At 37.6% G+C, this 23,790-nt stretch overlaps 1 protein-coding gene across 2 annotated transcripts; it reads right to left on the reverse strand.

Annotated features, from left to right (window-relative positions):
• Positions 1 to 2,430: 2,430 nt before the first annotated feature.
• On the reverse strand, positions 2,431 to 23,790 carry RTCA (RNA 3'-terminal phosphate cyclase). Of its 2 annotated transcripts, XM_006197364.3 has the most exons (11): positions 23,537 to 23,790; positions 23,338 to 23,438; positions 21,622 to 21,765; positions 19,100 to 19,223; positions 16,360 to 16,418; positions 14,894 to 15,035; positions 14,521 to 14,645; positions 13,400 to 13,458; positions 7,257 to 7,351; positions 6,000 to 6,104; positions 2,431 to 2,790 (listed from the first exon to the last, which is right to left on the reverse strand). In XM_006197364.3, the coding sequence occupies exons 1-11, from the start codon at positions 23,579 to 23,581 to the stop codon at positions 2,689 to 2,691; spliced, it is 1,101 nt and encodes a 366-aa protein (XP_006197426.1). In that variant the 5' UTR covers positions 23,582 to 23,790; the 3' UTR covers positions 2,431 to 2,688. The 2 variants fall into 2 exon arrangements, with proteins under 2 accessions (XP_006197426.1, XP_015099378.1); XM_015243892.2 differs by lacking the exon at positions 23,537 to 23,790 and having other exon boundaries at positions 21,622 to 21,780; positions 23,338 to 23,437.

The following is a 23,790-nucleotide window of genomic DNA, read 5'->3' on the forward strand; positions in this document are numbered from 1 at the left end:
TCAATAGTTCTAGCAAAGGATCTAACTTCAATGTCATAAATATTGTCATTTTAAAATAAAACTATTCCAACACTCTCAAATTTATCCACTAGACTCTAAAAACCATAGCTGTTTGATATCCACCATCTCCATTAAAAGAATATATTCCACTTTACCTATAATTTTGTCATATTTTTAATGCTTAAAAGTTCACCTTGTCATTTCTCTGCAATAAAAATATGTAGATTAATTTAAGTTTTTAAATTTTCAGTGAAGACTCTTAAAAATTTTCTAAATTTCTTGTGGCTTAACCACAATGAGCATCATTATGCAATGGGCATAACAAATATATTCTTTGAAATATTACTAAGTATAAGTATAAAATTTACAGAAATATATCTCAATTTGATGCACTTTTTTAAAAAATTAGATCATGTATCTGTGGACAAATATTGTTAGCTACTGGGATGAGATGGAGTTCAATGAAAATAACAAAAAGGTTATCAAGTATGGGGCTTAAAAACAGAAATTATTTGGTGTATTATTTACAGAACATTAATAATATAGATTATAGGAGCTATAATGCATTCCACCTGGTAAAGATGAGTAGAAAGCAAAGAATTTATAATTCATAATTCATCTTACTATGTAGCACTCTCCAAAAATTAAAAAAAAAAAGGGGGGTTTAAACTTCCTAGTAGCCTTTTGGCAAAGCTACCGAAAATACTTCCCCTGGTAATCAGAAAAGTAAGTTTTGTTTAAAGATGTAATGTTGATCTGTGGAAAGTAAATAGGAAAGCTTTTCTCTCTTTACTTAAAAGCATGCGAATATATAAAATAAGATGCAGGCTTATGTCTTAGTTTGAGTAGGCTTTTCAGAAACTAGTATTTCAAATTGTCCCTGTATTTGGTGCCTTTGAGATTTTTTTTATACTCTGAGGGATTGCACCATAGTAAAATTAGACTGGGTAAAGAATACATTTTCTTTGTAAAGAGGGAAAATGGAGATTGTGAAAGAGAAGCTAAAAAGGAGAATCTGCAAAGTCCTACCTTGATAGCAGACAACTCTATTTTGGAAGTACCTGTTTAAGTAGAGAAATCTGGAAACAAATTCTTTAAAACTACTGACATCTGCAACTTGAAATACAAGGGAAGGATTTGTGAAACTCAAGTGGTATGAATACTGTCTGAAAGCCACTGGTTAAAGAATATTCTTAAAGACCATTGCATGCATAGTATAAAATCAACAGAATTACTTGCATTAGGTGATCATTAAGAAATGAAGAAAAAAGCATACTGAAATAACAATTTGAGATACAGAAGTAGGAACAGAAATATAATTTTGCTTGGAAAAATAAGTATCTTCCAGGAATTAACAAAAATTTCTTTGTGGTAGTCTCACCTTTATTTTGACCAAGCTGAGACTCAACAATAGTGACACACCCAAGCCAAGATTAATAATAAACTCATCCTGTACGCTGTTGACCTTAAATCTCTCGCTCCAAAATTCCCAGTCTCTGTATTCCAACCTACCTCTGTAACACTGCTGCACACCGTGTCAGAAACAGTAGGTACCACATTAGTCTTAAGCCCCCCAAATTTATCACAACCCCTCCAACAACTATACTAGAAGTGTAGTTTTACTCTCAAATAAAAAGGTATTTCATATCTTATTTGTTATAGAAATGAACTTACAAAATTTACTTCCCGAAAATGAAAATAGCAAGCAATACTACCATCATCATCTTTAAAACAAACTGAACCCAACTGTTCAAGGTCACAGAAATCACCGACAAGAATTACAGTTATGTATATGGAGTCATTTTTTTTCTTTATACTGTTTTATACAAGTTAATTCTGCACTTGCTGAATGTTTTATAATACCATCCTCTGGATCTGTATCTTGAACTATGTTTTAATCATCACCAGATAAGGTCCAAGACAGAACTAAGTTTTAGAAAATTCCTCACTATATTACAACATGGCGTATTTAGCTGGTGTAGCAAACCAGTTTCATTTGAGTCACAACCGCAGCTGCCCACAGGGACCAGAAAGTAATCTAAATGCGGGAGCAGGCTAGATATAAGATAACTGAGAGTAATGAAAAGCACATTCTGTTCTTTTTTAATACTATAAGCCAAACAAAAACATACCTGGGGCTGATTTGGCCAAATCTACTAGGGTTGATATTTTGCAATTCTCATTGTTTAGCTTTCACAACATATTCAACAGATTCAAAATCAGTATTTACCAAGTGCCCACTAAAAAGAAGACATGTAATTAGAATGAGACGCTTATTAAATGTTACTGCTGACAGAGCAAGCGCATGTGCATAAAGTTGACTCATTATATTCTACATGAGATTTCAGTGAAGTGATTAAAATTATACACAAACTACAGATCAAATCTACATCCCTACCTTAAAACACTGTATCAAAAAGAAAAACACACTTCAGGTGAAAAGATTATTTTATTTCAATACTTCAATAATACTGAAATTAGCTCTCATACATATTCACCAACTCTTAAATTTCACTGTCCGTATGTATCTCAGGAGATACGGTCAAAGTGAGATTTCTCTGAACATTCTGTACTTCATCTCCAAATTTAAGTCAGGTCCTTTAATAAGTTACTACTTATTGTTTTACAGTATTTATGAAGAGAATTAGTGCAATACATCACTGAGGTATCATTTAGAAGGCAAATACCCTATAGGTTTGGATTTGTCATCCCAATTCCTTGGCATTCAATAATGTAAGTGTCTTTAGAGGCATCTTCTTCGTCTTCTGATTTCTTCACAGTAAATTTAGCCTGAAACCAGAAGGCCATTTGGTATGTAAGTAACATAGGAGGGACAGAGGGAAGAGCCCATAACTTCAGCTCACATAGGCAGGTAGTTAATACCAAACTCATTTTATTGAAGCTAGAGATACAAAGATCAAATGACTCATGAGAAATTCAACAGCCTAGATATAAAACATTTTGTTCCAGAAGCATGTTTCTTGTTCAGAGATACATATACCTGTGGGTTTTGTCAGAATATACAGCCTGAGCCCCACTCTGTACCTAGTGAATCAGAAACCCCCAGCAGTGCAGCTTAAGCAAATATCAATTTAAAAATCCCAGTTGTTAATGATAACGCATCTCCACTACCTACTTCCTACAACTTTTCTAAAGCATGGCACTGAAGCATTTATACTTCTTTTATCTTGTCAAGTATCAAATTACTTTAATTTCCCTGCCAATTTAATTCCCTAAATATACTATTTAAAAGATCTAGTTCAGAGCAGGAAGGCAAGGGGAGGTGACAGTTAAAAATATTCCTTCATCTTTATTGGGCTTAACCTTGTATTTTCCATTTGTTAACTAATTCAAGTTTAGCTTTGAAATATTTGATCTCTATCACTGTATTGTGAAAACATGATTTTTTTAAAAAAGCAAATGTATTCATTCTAAGAAAACTGATTAAAATCAAAACAACTGAGCAGGTTGACTGAATCTGTGACAAAGGTATGCTTAAAATCTTAGGATTCTTTGAAACAAAACCAGCACTCTGAGGCCCTTTTGAACGTAATATTTACAAATTATTCCAGTTTCAGTATCGTGGCAGCGTGTTGACACACAGTGGACACTGCAAATTATTGCTGAATGAATAAACACTAAATCTGAATTCTAAGCTAGCTAGCCAAAAAATTTACATACTTTTATGTATATATACATACCTTTTCCAATTATAAGCACGATATAAATATGAAACACAGGTAACAGTTATGAAAATCATTTCTAGCCTATGCATAAACCTAAGGAACATGAGAAAAAGGTAGAGCTGAAATGAGCCGTAGGGACTACAGCACCGTCTCCCAATTTACTGATGAATGATCCGCACTGAAACACAGAATGACGAAGCAGCTTGCACCCCAAGTTACTGAGTTAAAACACAACAAAGCTGAACAAGAAACCAGAGCTAAAAATTCCGGTTTACAGCACTTTCCACTGTGTATTCACTTCAAATAACATGCGAGTGTCTACGACACGCATAGTGCTGCCGAAAGTGAAAACTACAATGAATACAACCTTGTCCCTGCTGTCAAGGAGGGCAGTCTACGTGGGGAGACAGGCAAATAAGAGCCACAAAATACGGCGTAAGGAGAATAACAAAAAATACAGGCAAGTATCCTGACGTCAAATATCATCTGCCTTCCCCTCCTATGAAGCCTTGCCCCACATTTAACCAAAATCTATCTACGCTTTCTAATAACAAAAAATGGAATACATTATTAAGAATCATACAAATAAAACGTTAGGAGTAGGGCAACAGTGGCTTTGTGCCTGGTATACTTCTGTAATGCTTAATTTTTTATTACTCCTGTGCATTATTTTTATAATTTTTTAAAATGCTTAAGGTCAGCACCTTCCTTCATAAAATTCTGAGTTATAAATTTTATATTATTTTACAAAATTGCATTATGAAGACTAGAGCAAAATGGAAATATGCTACATGTGGCTGAAAAAAGCAAGAAATGAAGCTGCATGCATAAAGTAAAAAATGCAAAGAGAAACAATTTCAAGAGAGGAGGAAACCTAGGTCATAAATATTTTGTTCTATCTTTAATCCTAAAACTTCTATAGTTTTAAGTTTTGCATTTTAACTGTCTACTGTCTACTTTCAAATAATGTACAAATCACATGCAGTGTAAGAAACTGGGAGTATTTTTCTCCTCCTGTCCCTTGTGCTGTTTTTGTCATGTATTTGGGCATATAAACTTCACATTGTAATTGTTTGAATTAAACCATTATAATTTTTTTAATTAAGAAAATTTAAAAAAAGAAAGGTAATATGACACACAAATAAAAGCAAATATGCTTTTTTCACAAACTTGCATTTTAACAGCATAGTGGTTCTGGTTATTTTTAGAGCTCCTGTCACCAAGCACAGTGAAAATTGACAACAATGTAGTCTCAAATATCAAATTGGACTCATTACAGCAAGTGTCTGGCAGCATACATGAATAGGACCATAGTCTGACTTCTAATATCCTTCAATACATCTCCTTCTATATTTTACACACAGATTACTCAATCTTAATCTCATAGTAATCTTAATTACTGTAAACAACTTCATTATGACTAATTTTAAAATTAGAATCTCTTTTTAATGTTGAGAGTATACTGCAGTTATTAAATTTCTATGTATTATTGAAATGTATTTCATGAGAACATCTAAATTCTTTTGTTTTTTCTCCTGAGTTATTTGGTTATTTGTTAACAAAACAATGTAAAAGGACAAAAAAAAAAAAAAAAAAAGAGGAGGAAAATACCCAAATGTCAAAGTGGTTTTACTGGCAAGGGGGGGTTATGGGCAGGTTCCTTCCTCTACTTTCCAGATTTTCTATAAAGAAATTAGTCTCAGATAAAATACACATGTCAACCTTTTTTTTGGGGGGGGGGGGAATTTGGTTTATTTATGTATTATTTTTTATAATGCAGGTACCAGGGATTGAACCCAGGACCTTGTGCACGCTAGGCACTGCACTCTACCTATATTTAACCCTCCTCATCTCAATTTTTTTTTTAAGTTAAGAATCCCGTAGAAAAGGTATAAATATGAGCTTATTCAGTGTTAAATCCTTTTTCACTAAAAATTGTAAATTGCTCTTCTAAAATTAAGAGAGCTGGTAAATGTTAAAATTTTAGCAAACCTCAGTAGAATCACAAGAAAATAAAACATTTAAAATGTTATATAAATAATTTACATTTATAGCCAACTATAAACCCCTTCTGATTTGACTTCATAGTTCTCATTAAAATACCTTCACTTACTATAAGGCAGCACCCACCACACAGGGGCTTTGATGTATGATCTCCTGGCTCTGCTTAAAGCACAGTCCTGCTACCAAGAAACTACCTGGTCTTGAGCAATTAATTTAATTTATGATTACTATTAAGTTTTCTGATTATTAAAATTTGACCCCAAATTGGCCATAATAAAAATCAATTATTCTTTCTGATGGAATACTCACCTTCGCTAATTGTTCAGCAAAATGTATAGCCGTTTGTGTATGGAGTGTAACTGGTCCTGTTTTTATTTTGGAAATTCCACTGGCTAATGCCATGAAGATAATCAGCTATTGAAAAAAGAACAAAGAAGAAAAATCTCACACATTTACTAATATTTGGGGTTAAAATGCTACTGCTTTCCATATGAAAATACTACTAAAAATCAAAATAGCTAAAAAAAAAAAAAAGTCTATTTCTTTAGGTTTCCAGAAGTCCTAAAGATGATAAAAAAAAAAACAAAAAACCATGTTACCAAAAGTCTGTGGTGTAGCACAGAAATGCTTAGTAGCAGTTCTCAATACAGATTTTTAAAAATTAATGGTTAAGAATAAAATATAGAGTTGAAAGATACTTTATTTAATCAGACCAACTGTCTTTGCAAGCTGGTATATATAATGTGACAAGCTTCTTCCATGCTCTAAAACCACACTTTAACAGGTAAATAAATACACTAATACAGAATTACTCAAGTACAGAGTAGTAAGAAGGAAGAGACTAGAAATAAGGGAAACTGTCTTAAGATAAACTGGTCAAGAAATCTTGAAAAATACATTTCAAAACATAGATTGCTAATTAGAGATTAAGGAAGAAAACGCATGATAGAAAGGAAACTCTACCAAGACAGTGACCATAAAAAGACTATATTTGGAAATATTCACTAGTTAAGTTTGAGAGGTCTCTGACACATCCAAGTGGAGATGTTGTCAAGCATAAGGCATGTAAGTAAGTGGAGTTAAGGAGAAAGGTCTGGGCTAGCGATGTAAATTTAGGAGCTGTCAGCATACAGACAGGTACAGATACGTAAGCCACGAGACTGGACAAAATAACTGAGGGACTCAATACAGATAAACGAAAGACGTGTGAGCCTAAGCCCAAGGGCTCTCCAAAACTTTAAGTTGAGAAGATGCAAACAACAAACTAGCACAGAGACTAGAATGCACGGCCAGTGAGGCAGAAAGATAACAGTATTTCAGAAATCAAGTGAAGAAAGTATTTCAAGAAGGAGAGTGCTCAATTGTGCCAAATGCTACAGCCAGGTCACGTAAGGTGAGAACTGAAAGTTGAGGTATATAAATTCCAGGATAATACTTCATAAGTGGACTGAATAAGGACATACCAATCAGTGTCTGAAAGTCAGTGACTAAAATTTATATTCAATCTAACGGCCCAACATTGAAATCTAATAGGCTTGAAGGCTTTTATTCTGAAAGTGTCACTACCTGGTCTTGCAGATACTCATCCACAGCACCACCATGTCTGAGGTTTGATAATAGCATTTCAGCAGCTTCAATTCCAACCCTGTCTGCATTAACACCTAAAACAGGCACAATGTAAAAAACACACAATTAATTACTAAGAAGCAAAAAGTTTAATATACCCCAGTCAGCACTGGCATAACATCTTTCAGGCTCTGAATTCATCCAGTGCAACTTTGGGGAGAAGATCTTTATGTATATTTAATCTTCTGAGAGTTTAGCATATGCAGATACTTTATTAAAGGTACCAGTGGGAGGAAAAAAACAGGCTGCTTTGGTCCTACTTAAGAAGTACTAATTATAAAATCAATTTATAACTAAGTTATGACCCTATAATACTATGCCTCGATTTCAAAATTTTAAATTTGCAATTCATATGTTACAATTAGTCTGCAGGGAATTCCATTAGAGTTACAGGATTTTTTTAAAAGTCAAGAGAATACATTTTCATCCAAGGAAGAGCAGATAAAAATTCTCAGATCACATATTAAAAAGTTGTATTCCTTTAAAATTTGAACAAATATTATTTTATTTTGAAAATAAGTCAGAATATCTATCCCCATGTTCTACTCCCTGCTTCTCCACACACACTGTAAATATTTGGTACAATGCTGAATACAAAATAAGTCCATCAGAAGTAGTAGTGGAATGTCAAGTAATTCTTTTATTCACTTTAAACTAAATGAACCCTTGGCTATAAATGAAAGTGTCTTTTTAAAAATAAGAATGTGATTAATTTTTATTTTATTTTATGTTTGGAAATTCATTTGACCATACATATGCTTTGATAAAATTTCCCAGCAAAGTAGAAATCAAATTTTAACTATTTTTTCCTTTATTGCATTTATAATAATATAATAAATTTTCTATCTTCACAATATCAATTAGTCAAGTGTTTACATGACTGGATGAAATGGTTTGGAACATTTATGAATGTTGACTTCTTGGGAAGCTACTTTGACTCTTCTAGATGGAGATGACAATACCTAAGTTGCAAAGTTGTTAAAAGTTACAGATAATATTTATAAAGCTTCCATAACCAAGACTAGTTCATAATAAGCTGTTAATAAGAACAGTTAATAATGAGCACCTACTGTGTGTGTACCATACTAAGTGATAGAAACTGGTGCCTTTGATAAGGAGACATAAAAAATACTTATCCTCTAACTCTCTGACATATGAGGAAGTGCCAAAGCTCTATGGTAGAAACTGTGTACCCAGTGAGAGCTCAGAAAAGGAACAGATCATAGGCTCTCGAATAACTTGAGAAGGTTTCACAGAGCACAAAGGACTCGAGTGAGTCCTTGAAGTCAAATATGCACAGAGGACATGAAGGACAAGGCAGGGGTCCTGGCTGCGCAGTGTTAGAGAGCAGCAGGTGCACTGAGGTTTCTCCGCCAAGTGGCAGGATCTCTCTCAGAGCATCCACATTCCCTCCTCCCCAGCCGCCCTGACAGTGGTGTGGTGGCGCCATTCGTAACGGTATGGACGGATTTACGTTGCACCGTTACCAGCTATTGCTAGTGCTCTGCAGCTACTGTACAAAATGAAGTGAACGTGGGAAATCTTTCTTATTAGTGTTAGTTCCAAACAAAAAAGCAAAATCCTAATTTTTTCTGGAAACTTACTTCTTTTCTAACTGACAAATAATTTTCTGGTATTTCTTAAAATGGTCTCAATGGTTTATAATGTAACAAATTAAAATGAATATTCAATGATTTGGGGTTTCTTCTAGCTTATTAAAAGGACAAAACCATAAAATAGTTATCAGACTGAACAGAGAAAGCCAAAGGGCTGATTAGGGCATGAGAGAGAGGCCATGAATTACCACATATTCTGAAGGAGGGTAGGAAGTGCTTCCTATAGGCAGTTTCCACACAGGAAACAGAACTGAAAAGCCAGAGGCATCATTCATCTCAGCAGACTGATTTGTCTCACAGTAAAGAACAAAACTAAGTGAAAGACAAGAGTAATCAACAAATACACAGATATTCAACAGCATAAAGATAAAATGCATTCCGTCCACACTCCAATCATACAAAGTTGGAAGGGATTCTTACACAGATCACGGCCCAATCTCACTTTTCAGATAAGGAAAGCCCAGCGTCCCCGTGCAAGATAACGGCAGACACAGGACCAAACCTTAGGTCTTCTCGCTCTCAGGTAAGTGCTCTCTGTCACAGTACGTTGCCCTCATCCAAAACTGCAAGATCCTCTCCAATAAAACAAAACCTCACCTTTGTAACAGCATCAAAGAATGTTATTGCTGGAAGTTTTTCAGAGATTATTCAGGCTAATTCTCTCACTCAATAGATAAGGAAACTAAAATCAAAATGAAATGGAGCAGGACCCCAACTGGCCTTCCCAGGACAGACACCCCTCCCCCATGTCCTCTGCCCGCCTCTTGTCTGTAGAAAAACTTTAGTCAAAGAGTAAGTTTAATCAGAGAAATAAGAAAATACAGAAACAAAGGGAAACAGCCAACAAAACAAAATAATAGTTTAGTCATTAAACAAAGTCAACAACCTGTATTTCCTCCTCACGGCCTACAGATAATATTCTGAGCCGTGTCCTTCGAGCTGCCCTGTAGACGCTGAAACCCCCGCCAGGTGGAAGAAGTGACCTGCGTGACGACCGACTGAGCCATGACGGAAGCAGAACTGGCCTCAGAGAAATGGGAACACACTCACCCCGGAGCTGAAGACTAACTGCACTGACAACAACCACGATGATGCTGGTCAGACCGCATATGACTGACTTCAAGCTGACGGTCAGAGCTGACTGCGCTGTTCTGTGCGTAGCCCCCTCCCTCCGCCTGCACCCCCCTGAAACCCCTCTTTAAAAGCTTTGCCCACTGACCGGCTGAGGGAGGGGAGGGTGGGCCTTTGGACAGGAGTCTGCCCTGCCCGACTCTGGTTGTCTGCCTCCAGAATAAAACAAACTTTCCTTTCTACCAACATGTGCCTCTCTTTGTACTGGCTTTCAAGCAGCAAGCAGCCAGACCTGCAGTTCGGTAAGAAAAACAGTTTTAGTAACTGAGACAATGACAAAGAACACGACTAGTTAGAACCTACTGCTTCTACCACATACAGTGGCATGGACAACCAGCCAATGTTGCTTCTGATAAGAACACTTAAACATTAGGATACAGAGTCTAGTGATTTTCTAGGTAATTTAAATCAGAAATGAAAGAGGCTCTAGACAATGGGAACCACGACATTGTCAGATCCTAAACATATTACACTACCCAGACCAAGAGAGAAGACCACAAGGTGTCTTTGCATTTGCTAATGGCATCACCTTTGACTTAAGTGCCTAACAGGAAATAAGGACGGGCACCAGAAGGAGTCAGGCAACCTGAAAGGAACGTTGCTCTATCTTCTATTCCCTCCCACAACTGTGAGTCTAAAAAGAAGTACTGTGCACTCTACATGCCTGTTGTCCAAAGACAACTTCAAAGAAAAAACTGTCTCATGTGACAAAGGGAAGAAAAGTTGATGGAATATTAGAAAAAAAAGTTTTTCAGGGCTGGCAATAGTTATTTCCAAGTATTGCTGGTAACAGAGAAATGGTTACTTTATGATGTCAATGCAACAGATCTAAAACTGTCATCTACCCTGGCAAACTAACTACCTCCAATGTGCACAAGTTGTAAATGTTTCCAGTTATCCAAGCTGGAAACCAAGGTCATTCTTCACCTTGCCTCCCTCACCTCCCATATCCAACTGATCACCACACTGTCTATTCGCTGTCCTAAGCACCCCCATGTCGGCACTCACCTCCGAGCCTCCGTCACTGCACCCTTGGTGTGGGCCCTCACCACTTCTGACCTGAACTGCTGTAAGACTCTTGTCTTCCTGCCTCCACTATGGTTTTCCTCTAATCCTCTACACAGCTAGCAGACTTACTTCCGAAGATCTGATGTTACATCGTTTCTTAAAATCTTCATGTTTTTCAAACTCCTTTATAAGGCCTCTAAAGCCCTTTAAAATCTGTCGAAGCCTCAAACCTCATTCTCTCCTCTCTCCCACCCAGATCCTGTACTCATCATTTATGGCTATAGTTGCCCAAACACAGAACTACAATTTCATGTCAGTGCTTCCCTTTGTCCTTCCTCCTTAGCTCTCACTTTTCTATCTGGCTAACTTCTACTTATCTGCGCAATCCACTGGAGGGTCACTCAACGGCACAAGACAGATTTGGGGTCGATCAGCCCCCAGAGAATTAGCTGTTCTCCTGTGCTCCTATGGTGCCTGGGACACCACAATCACAGCACTGGGCTGTCTCCTCTGCCAGATGAAGCCAGGAGGCAGAAACGGTAGCTCTCATTTCCAAACCCTTCAAACACAGTACCTGGCACATCTTGGAACCCAATGATAATACAAACTGACCTCACATACCACCCAATGCCGGCCAAGCACTTATTACTTGTAACATACAGGCTCTAGGCTCTGCTTTATATTTTGTGTTGTCTTTGCCCTCTCGAGACTGCTGAAGGCACTGCATGCAGTGGCTCACTATTCATGTTGACTCCTCACTGCAGCTAACAAGTGATGAGCATACACTAAATATGTACCTTTGATCATTATTTCTCAAACTTTATTATACCTTAGAAGTACCTGGAGAGCTCGTTCAAACAGATTCCTGGGCCCCAATGCCCAAAATTCTAATCTGATACACTATGAGGGGGGCCCCAGAACTGGTGTTCCTAGCACACTCCCCGATGATGCCAACAGGCTGCCTGTCCACCAACCACACTTTAAACAGCACACGTTTAAACAGAATTCACTTATGTCGGGTCAAACGGAGATGCTAATTTTATCTATTCTATTATGCTGGTTAGAGCTGATACCCAACCAGGATCTAGATCTGCCAACTGAGCAGACTGAAATTACCTGAAGTTTCCCGTATGCAGCAGTAATAATGGGGGTAAACAGCACAGCGAGGGGAAGCATCTTTTAAAGATGCTACAAAGGAGGAATAAAGCAAACAACTATCAAACAATGAGAAGTTCAGCTAGAAGTCGCCTCAATGGCAAGAATAACTTTAAATATTAACAAACAGATGCATACGTGTATCTCCTCTCCCAAATATGCCAAATCTTAAACAAATTTACCTTTCACAAAAATACTCAATATTTTGGAATCAACATTGTAATAACTGATCAGGGAAGAACCATCAAGAAATGCTAAAACCACTGGATGAAAGTTGTATGGATAGAGGATAACCAGACAGTCTCAAAGTATTATCCCAGATTATTTATTAATTACATAGGGAAAAGGAACCTTTATAGCAGAAGATCGGGAGGACACCACCTTAACCAAGTGATCAGCCAGCTTTACTGATAAAGGCAGACTGACGTTACGTAAACCGTGATGTATGTGATATGGCAGAACGTACAAAAAAATCACCTGTGCAAACTAAAAATGTTTAACCTGAATAAATCTAATCATGAGATAATCAGACAAATCCAAATTATGGAAAATTCCATGAGAAAATGGCCTGGATTTTTCAAAATGTCAGTATAATGAAAGGGAAAAAGGGTAAAGAGACTATAAAGAGACTATTCTGTGGTAAAAAGCAAACTAAACAGACATGACAACCAAATGCTGTGTGTGTGCAAAAAACCAAACCAAAACAAACAAACACAAAAACACCACATTGCTCTAAAGCATATTCTGGAGGCAACCGGTTATGTCTGAATATAACAGATTCTCTGGGTGTAAAATGGTACTGTGATCCCGCAGGTGTTGCTCCTTGGATGCACACGCTGCAGTGCTCAGGGGTGAGACTTGGTACCTGCAACTCACATTGAAATGGTTCAGAAACACACACAACATGTAGCTGAAAAGTTCATAACCAGTGAATCTAGGAAAACAGTATGCATGTCCACTAGCTGACCAATTCAACTTTTCTAAAAGTTTGAAATTTTTCAGAGTGTAAAGTTGGGGGAAAGACTGAAAATTTAATTGATTCTAAAATAGAATCAGTTCACTATGTCCTTTTAAATTTGTAGTCCTTCATTCTCTAACATTCTAATTGTGACCAATAATTAAAGAATTTTACCCTAGCCCTGGGGACAGTGGACCCCGTTCATTCATCTGTACCTCGTTTACCAAGCGACGACCCAGCAAACAGACAGCCAGTGGATGTCTCAGCGATAATGCTACAAAGGGGGAAAAAAATATTACTGCCCATGCCGTAAATGTTCTAAACTTACATGCAAATGCAACACCGGAGAACGGTGACTGCTAAAATATGCAGAATTTGATCTGGCTAGTGTATTGCAAAAGTGAAATTCTTCATACAGAGAGCAGCATGATCAGTATTCTCCATCTTCACCTGGGCATTAGCACTTCTGACAAGAAGTCACACTAGATTCTACTCACAGGTGAGGAACGGCCCTCCCAGAGGCTATGCCATAAGCACTGAGGGGTACTATTTCACACAGACACTGGACTATATTCCATGATTATCTTAAATGAAAAGGACTTTCTACAGAGATTTTTGGCTTTGTTTTATAGTTTTTAGATAGTATTATATGTAGAAAATGTATTTACTTTAAACCCTTTAACAGAAACTTTGAAAAAAGATAATTTAAAATTTAAGGAGGGTTCAGCTCACTGGTAAGAGTGCACGCCTAGCATGCATGAGGTCCTGGGTTCAATCCCGGGTACCTCCACTGAAAGAAATAAATAGATAAACCTAATTACCTCCCCACTAAAAATAAATAAATAAAATTAAAATTAAATTTAAATATCCACAAAAGGTCCTTTTATTCTTCAAAAACATTAAAGCATTTTTATAACACTTAAATCAATAATTCCTAATTGGGTTAATATACTAGTTACATTTCCTTTCTAAATATCTTTGCCATATCTAAAATTTCCTTGTAAAATGATCTCACATTTGAGGTACAGAAAAGCAACTGGAAATCTCTCTCTTAGGATCATCTTCAAAGACTAACGTCTGAGTACCTTAAACATTTAAGTTCACTATATACACAAAAAGGCTCTTATAATGTAATAAAAGGTAAACTGTCCTCAGAAAAAAATTCAGAATAAAATAATCATAATTCATCATATTGTTGTTTTAAGTGGGAATGCCCTTAAAAATATGTCTTCTTAAAACTATAAATGTAAACAAAAAAACTACAAATTTTTAATTAAAATGGGAAAATTACTTCAGGGCTCTCAACCAACGTCTAGGAAAAAGAATACTGTCTCACATGATTCCATTTCCATTGCCAAAAGCTTGGTCTTTAGGTTCCTGAACAGGCTGGATGTTAACATACAGATCCCTTATCTCCTTTCTGATGCATCTTACGGCTGCCGCCGCCATATCTTTTGCTACCTATTTTGGCAAGACAGAAAAATAGAATAAAATAAATTATTTTGACAATTGCTTTCAAGTCTTCAAATACATATAACTAATAACTTTAACAAGCATCCTATAAAAACTCAATGTTCAAGAGTAGAGAGCACAGAAAATATTTTACTCTCTTCATTAAAAATTTAAATTCTTTCAATAATTTCAAAATTTAGATGATACAATACTTATCAAGACATACATACACTTCTAAGAACATCTAAATAACTTACTTTAAATGGCAAAACACCAGCAACAAAAGCTCTTCCATATATCTTCGTCACAGAGCCACGGTCAGTTAAATTTATTGGGTTCAACTGTTTAACTGGCGACATTCGGACAATCACTTCACCACCCCCTTTTGGGTAGTAGCCCCTATGAAAAGTATGATAAATACATAAACTGATTGCATGACCAAAAAAAAGCTTAATATTTGCAATAAAATAACATGGGAATGATATCCAACCACAAATTTCATGTTTGAAATTTCCAAATGCTTTATATCAGTGCTGTCCAATAGACTCATAGACTCAAGCTATAGTAACTATTTAAATTTAATAAAATTTAAAACTCAGCTCCCCAGTCATTTTAGCCACATTTCAAATGCTCAAGAGACATATGTAGCAAGTGACTACCATACCAGACAGATAGGGAACATTTCCCTCAATGCAGAAAGCTCTATTTGACAGTGCTATTCTAAAATATAAATTCCTTTATGGTAGGAACTTTGTCTATTTTGCTCCTGCTATATTCCACTGCCTAAAACATTGTCTGGCACACAGTAGGTGCCCTTTAGTAGCTAAACCGCTAATAAAACTGTAACTCAAATATTTAGTGTCATTTACTCTACAGAGGATGCCGAGAACACACAGATGAGGAAGACAGTGCTCCTACCCACAGGAGCGCCCCCATCTGGCAGGACGGGGCTCCAAGTATAACCTATTAGAACACAAGTCAGGCTGTACGAAGGACTACAATAGGGGTAAGGATGTGAATTCCATCTGAGGCACAATCACTGATAACTCACAAAAAGAAATTACAAGAGCTTCATTTTTAAAAAAATACAGGATTTCCAGTTTTTAGACGAGCAGGGGAAGAAAAACACGAACAAAAATATGAAAGTCCAAAGGTACACAGTATGATTAAGGAATGGCAGTGATCATGTAGTTAGAATACATGATATGCTGAAAGGAGGGGAGGAGAATGAAGCTAGAACAGTAACTAGGAATGAGACTGCAAAGCACTTAGATGCCACACCAAGAAATCTAGCCTTGTTATTATGTGGCAGAAGGGAAGCCTTACAGAGTAGAAACCTGAATGCCCAATGTGTTTCTTAGGAAAATAACTGGTGGCGCTGTGGAAGAGAATCCCTTTTATGACCTTGAAGTGCCCAGTCCGGCTGTCTGCACAGAGTGAGCATTCAGTCTGTGCTGAGCATGCGTAACACCAGATATGAAGGTACCTCAGTACAGTAATTCCCTTGAAACTATTTCTCCCAAGAAACAAGCGAACATCCTACAAGGCTGCTTTCAAGTCCTCATGCCCATTTATTGTTTTTAAGTCACAAAGTACAACAATTTCCGACAAGAAATGTCATGTATTTAAGCGGGTTGCCAGAATAGTAGTTCTCTAAGGTCTAACTTCCCCACTATTTTTAGCATAAGTTGTGGGTCAAAGGGCTAAGAAATAAGTAACTTACCTCATTTTAATGTCACAATTAAATGTGAAACCAAATTTTTCAACAATTGGCTTGAAAACCTGAAAAATTGTTAAAATTAGATTATTGTTACTTTAACCACAAATATGCACTGATTTCAACAAGCATATTTGGTGCTCTGCACTGAACTAGTAATGAGGTACTATAGATAAACAGTGGTATAAAAATGCGTAGGCTAGTTCTATTTTTAAAATAAAATAATTGACATGTAGCTAAAATTAAAAGTTTAACATTTAATTAGTCAGGGCTGTGTAAGTCTATCTAATGAAAAAAATATCAGAACTCAGGATACTTGATTCCAGGGGTTATTTGCTCCACAGGCCAGTATTTCCTAACCCTTCTCAATATGATGCGCCATAAGAAATTAGGGGCTATTAGTGAACAGCATTCCATTCTGCCTTCTCAGTTTTTATATAGTTGAACTCTCACTGCATACACAATGTCTTATCCTTTTTTTCCCATTTAACATTATAGACAAAAGCATTTTCCCAAATTCATAAAATACCTCCTAAAAAATATTTGAATGACTACATGGCATTCTAGTATAATCATTCTCCAAGTTTTCATTACATAAAGATATATATTATATAGTATTAATTATAGTATATAATGCTCTGCTTCAATACGTTTAACATTATCTTTTGCTGCATTTTGCAATATTTAATTACGGTCATTTCCTTGAAGCAGAATTACTAGGTAAAGAGAGATTAACTTTAACTTTCATTATACATCCTATCAAACTGAATTTTAAAAGATTGTACCATACATAAAATGGCAAAAAAAAAATTCAACTGAAATCTGAGGATATCAAGTGCTGGAGAAGATGAAGCAGAGATGAAACTCTCCTACAGTGCTGGTGAAAAGGCAAAACAATGCAGCCACTTTGGACACCAAAACAATTTAGCAGTTTCTCACAAAGTTATATATATATGCACTTACTATTACAACTTAGCAATCCCTCTCTAGGTACTTACCCAAGAGAAATGAAAACAAGTTCACACAAAAAAACCCTGTATGTGTTTGTTTATAGTGACTTTACTCATAATCGCCCCAAACTGGAAACATTCCAAGGTCCTTCAACTGATGAGTGGATAAACTGGTACACCCCTCTTACACAACAGTCCTTAGCTTTTACTGCTGATAAAGCAACATGGATGAATCTCAGAAGTATTGTTAAGTGGAAAAAAATAGACTCAAAGGCTACATACAGTATTATTCCTTTACATGACACCCTGAAAAAAGGCAAAACCACAAAAGAAACAGATCACTGGTTGCCACGGGCTGAGGTGCGGAATGACTATAAAGAGGGATGACGGAGTTTTTTACAGTAATTCTCTATCTTGACTGTGGTGGCTGGTTCATAACCATATGTCAGAAATCACAGAACTGTACACTGCAAAGGGTGACTTTTAGTACAAATAATTATACCTCGATAAACCTGGGGGAAAAAAAGAACACTTTTTTCTCCCACTAGCTGTATGAGCATGCCAATACTGAGTATTATCATTTTAAAAATTTGTACCCAACTCAAGGTCCAAGGTACAGCACAGGGAACTATATTCAGTACCTTGTAATAGCCTATAATGAAAAACAATATGAAAAGGAATAAATATATGTATAACTGAGCCACTATGCTGTACTCTAGAATTAACATAACACTGTAAATCGACTATCCTTCAATAAAAAAATAAAAATTTATAGTCAAAATATAGTATTTTTTTAAATTTTATTTTATTGTGGTTAAGAAATTTTAACATGAGATCTACTCTCCTAACACATTTTTAAACATATAGTACATTATTGGTGACTATAGTTACAATGTTGTACAGCAGATCTCTAGTATTTATTCATCACTTAATTGAAACTTTATGCCCGTTGATTATTAACTCCCCACTTCCCCCTTCTCCTCACCACCTTTCCACTCTCTGAATCCATGAATTTGAGTACTTTAGAAATCTTATGTAAGTGGAGTCATGCCAGTACTGTCTTTACGTGACTGGCTTATTTCACTCAGCATAATGTCCTCAAGGTTCATCTGTGTTGTCACATACCCTAGAATTTCTTTATTTTTAAGGCTAAATAGTATTCCATTGTATGTATATACCACTTTTTTTTTAATCCTTGCATCCATCAATGGACATTTAGGTTGTTTCCACATCTCGGCTATTATGAATAATGTTGCAATGAACATGGGAATGCTAGTATCTCTTTCAGATTCTGATTTTAACTCTTTTGGATAATACCCAGAAATGGGATTGCTGGATTATATGGTAGTTTTGTTTTTAATTTTTTGAGAAAAAGCCATCTGTGTTACATAGTAGTTGCACCATTTTGCATCCCCATCAACAGTGTACAAGGGTTACAATTTCTTCACACCCTCACCAATCTTGTCAACATAGTATTTAATTCTTATTTTGAGTTTTTTCTTCCAAATCATAATCCATTTATTTAGAAACTAACAGACTTATATAATAAGTAATATAATGTATATGATAAATAACTTGAGGGTTTTAAAGAATTCATGATAAACACTGTTCTAAGATACAACACACAATCTAAAGTAAACATAACCCCTTAACCTCTTCCACAATAGAACCAGACACCATGAAGTAATACACAGGTACGTATACAAAAACACTCAAGATACATTTATACAGAGAATGGAGGTCCAGAAGAAGATATGAGGTCATCTTAGTTTGTCAACAGCAACAAAAGCCCTTACCATGGCCGTGTAATCTATCTGTGGTGCCATTTCAGCATTAGTTCCACCTTTCAAATGAAGTTCTGACGGAGAAGCAGCAAAAAGGACACAGGGCATTGAGACCTGCATCAAGAGGCACACACTCCTAAAGAGAAGGCAGGATAGCTTAGCTGCATTTTCTTTTTAAAGTCTCAAGAAAGAGACATGATTACACATCACAATTAGCCGAAGCACAGATGACTGGGAAGGCAGGTACATGCTCTCAAGTTAAAAGTTAAAAAACACTCCAGTGACTGAATAATAACATCACGGATCCTAAAGAAAGATAATATTTCACAGTAGAAGGAACTGACCTTAAATGATAAGCAAATCTGGGTTTGAATCCAATACTAAATACATTAGCTGGGTGATCTTAGGTAAGTTCTAACACTTTTCTTTGTATTACAAAGAAGCAATAAATAAATAAATAAATAAATAAATAAATAAATAAATAAATAAATAAATAAACAAACAAACCAACCAGAAGTATCTGTATAAGGTTTTTATAAAAGGACTCTTGAAATTAACAGTTTATGAAAATGCATTCAAAACCATCAAGGTCTAGAAATATTCTAATGATTATATCTGAGTCACCACCATGCACAAGGCATGGTTCCAGATACCAAGCTAAAGTTTCTACCATCATGGAATTTGTGATATGACAGAGTAATATTTTACAAAGACTGATAGCTAAATATTTACATGGAAAATAACCTTCAAGGAAATAATCCTTGCATAACTCACCTCTGTTTGGTCCTTATAGTCAAACGTGAGAAATCACAAGAAATAATTATAGACTATGTAGCATTTTATAAAACAAAATGGTGAGATTTCCTAAATGAGTTGCTATCTCCCTTCTTATCCAAAGTGAAGGAGAAGCAATCATGTTAATACGTAGATTGTAGTTTGAAAGGGAGTTCAGTGTAGCCTCTACATACCAAAAGATAGCCTTTACTTACGGCAATGGTGCGTGTGCACTGAATTAGACAGCCTCTAGCACTGATAATGCATTTCACTAACTCAGTAAATATTTAGTGACCGTGTGTTAGGCATTGTAAGAGAAAATGTATGCAATATAATTCCTATTGGCAAGGGGTTGCACCTAGGAGTAAGTGAAAAAGACATGGAAATGTTTAGTTTACTACAAACCATAGGTTGATAACTACTAAACTTCTGTTTATTCCCTCTGAGGAACCCAACATAGTTAAGTGTTTCTTTTCCACTGGATAAAAATCAGATTCCAAGAATAGTAAAGAAAAACCTTAACTTTAGAGTAAGGAGTTGCAAAGACAAAGGTAGACACCTGAGAAAAACACATGGTGCTGTAATTCCACTTAGGGATGAAAAAGTTACAATGTGAGTAAGAAAGACGTGTTTTCTTGCTAGGAACAAGCTTATTTTACACTCCTGAATGGAGCTGGATTATCAATTTTAAACTCATTTCCCAGACATTCTAGGGGATTAGAAGCCAGAAGGCCTGGTGTCTAATTCGACTTCTCGTCCTGACTCTATGACCTCGGACAAAGCACGTAACACCAAAAGGGCTTCATTCTCTCATTCACAAAATGGAGGAAGGGTCGGAATACATGGTTTCTATTTTCTCTCCTGTAGCTTCAAAATTCTATTTTTTAGAATGTTAGTTAATTTGTAGATAGTTGGTTAATTGTAACTTCCCCCCCTTTTTGTACAGGAGAATGCCTGAGATACCTCAAAATTCTCTAGTTCCCTTAGCAAACATCACCTTGGGCCTAGCAGCAAATCTCTTTTCTTGGAGGTCTATTCACATCGTAACTTAAATCTCAATTAGCACTAAACATTTTCTTAAACTAAAAAAATCATAATCTATTAAAATAATAATTTCTGAAACAAACTGGCATCAGGTTTACAGTACTGTTTCTTATTCTATCAAATTTCCTGGTAAATGGATAGGACTCTGGTAATCAACCAATAATATAGAAAACACAAAAACTTCTCTCCATGTTTTGTCAATAAAAGGAGAGATTCCTGGAAAAGGATAAAGTGTCAATTTAATTGTTAAATATCCATTTCCAGTGGGGGGGGGGGACCAAGATCACATCCAGAAATTTATAGAGTTGCATAAGTATCTATTAAAAGATGGCAAAAATACCTAGACTAAAAGTAGAATTCTGTTCATAATTAGCTGTAAGCCAAGAACTACATATGCTACGACACAAAGACTACTGTCACTACAGAGCATGAAAACAGTCGTTCCCAGATATTCATTTTCTAAACAATAAAAAGTAAAGAAACAAATAGGCTATACTATACCTAGGAGAGAATTGCTACAGTTAATAAGCAATTAGGCACCAGAAACTTTACATAGTCTCTCACCCGGAAAGATAAATGTTTCAGCTCCATTTTAAAAGTGAGGAAACTAGAGCTCAAAGAGGTTAAACAACTTGTCCACTAAGCGGCAGTACCTGTATTTGCATCCAGGTCTGACTCCAGAACCCATGCCTAAGTAGAATATGAGTGACACATACCCTGCTGTCTTGGTATCTGCTGTGTGGATTCCACCTTTGATCTTCTCAGGTGTAAACATGATTTCTGTTGAGCCGATTTCCGCCCCCTCCAGTTGCCCATCGCACAAATCTCGGATCATTTCCAGTCCAGATAAATGTTGAGGCCTTCAGGTCATAATACTGCATCAAAACGTGTGCATTCAGACTGCCTATATCCCCACATTTGATGACTCATTTAAAAAAACTAAAATGGCAAGAAAACAGCAAGGTCTAACCACAGTCAGTGCTATATATCTTCAGTGTCAGCTTCATTTTGGGTTTTTATGCACCAAGGCTACCTGCTAGTAGGCATCCTTTTAAGGGGTCCTTCCAGAGCAGTTATTTTGGCTATAAACACATACACTGATATATTGTTGCAAATTAGAAGTGTGCAAAAGAGGAAAACTAATAAAACTACATAAGTGCCACCAGTCTCGCTTGCACTTCATTGAATAATCTTCGGTACCTGTTAAGGGCTGAATTGTGTAAAAAGAGTCCTAACCCATTCTCACTGGGGCCCTTACAAAAAGAAGAGATTAGAACACAGAGAGAGAGAGACCAGGGGTGCACATGCACAGAGGGATGACCATGAGAAGAGGCACAAGGTGGGTGGCTATCTCCAAGCCAAGGAGAGAAGCCTAGAACAGAACCTTCCCTATGGCCATCAGAGGAAACCAGCCCTGTCAGCATCTTGATCTTGGACTTCCAGCCTCCAGACATGTGAGAAAATAAATCTCTGTTGTTTAGGCCACCTAGTCTGCGGCATTTTGTTATAGAAGCCCTAGCAAACTAGTAAGGCACCTAACACAGCCTTAATGAATTCAGTTCCCTACTGGTGAAACGGACTGCTGCAAACTACCGCTGTGACAAAGGGAATTAACGTTCCCACATACCAGTAACAGCCTTTTAATAATTTCAAAATGGAGTGTGGATAAAAGACTAAAAGTTAGCTGACGTATTAGGATGAAATATATATAAAATACATACAAAGGAATCAGTCTGGCTTCAACCTGGGTCCTCTTCTAACAGGTGCATATACCTGACACCTATCTGGTGGCATACCTAGCTTCCCAGACAGAAGAAACAAAGTCAAGTGTCAACGTTTTTCCTCTCCACAACTGGTAATTCTGGTCAGCTTCCTATATATCTGAATGACAGCTGGAATAACACATCTCAGGGGCCTTTCCTGTTCTAATGAGGCTGAAATGTGCGACAGCTGAGAATGCACTGGTTTAAAAGTGGGGTTTTCTCTGTCCGGAGAGGTTGCTCTGCCCTGATGTATCTTGCCTGCTGCTTCGAGCTCTCTGGGTACTTGGAATGCCTAATGCGGTGCGGAAACATTTCAAAAGATAACTCATGAGGAAAGATAATTCTAGCCAAATAGTTAAACATGGGCCTATTTTCTGTTGCCCCTTTCGAGGCTTTCAAGACTGCACAACATAACCGCCCAGGCCGGAGCACTGGCCCCGGGCCCCTGCGGCCCGGCTGCAGAGTCCTCAACCATGGGGCTGGGATGTTCTCAGCATCACCGCCGGGCTCCAGATTTCCCGGCCCCCGCTACCCCTCCAACACCCCCGGCCCGCCTCCCCCGCCAGGTCCCAAACCTCGCAGCCAGGCCCCCACCTTCCAGTCCCACAGCTGTACCCCTGTGCCCCGGTCCCCAGCCCCGCGCCCCCACCCTCCAGCCCCCCGACTTACCTGAGGCCAGGTGTGCTGCGGCCGGCTCGGATCTTCTGCACCCGCAAGGGGAGGCCCAGCAGACAGCTCAGGGCCGTAGACACCCTCAGGATCTGCCCGCCCTGGTGCGGAGAGACGAGAGAGCACATCAGACGGGAAAGCCCTGTGCGCCAGGCCGGGCGGCAGCCGCGACGCGCCAGGCCCCCGGCCCCGCACTCACCCCTTCCATGATGCCGCCGTCCACCTCCACCCGCGGCGCCGCCATGGGGGGCGCCCCGCGGCCCGGCCCGCGGCCACGCAGCCTCGGCTCGAGCGGGAGGGACAAGAGACGCAGGCTCCGGCCCCGCAGCTCGAAACCTCGGTGCTCGCTGGGGGCCCCGGGGCTGGGTGTAAAGGCGGAAGACAAGCCTGCTCCCGGGACACCCGACTCAGCAGAAACGCCGCAGACGCTCAGCGCCCAGACGCCGGGTTCCA

The sequence above is a fragment of the Vicugna pacos genome, chromosome 9, assembly GCF_048564905.1.
Source record: "Vicugna pacos chromosome 9, VicPac4, whole genome shotgun sequence".
Lineage (NCBI taxonomy): Eukaryota > Metazoa > Chordata > Mammalia > Artiodactyla > Camelidae > Vicugna > Vicugna pacos.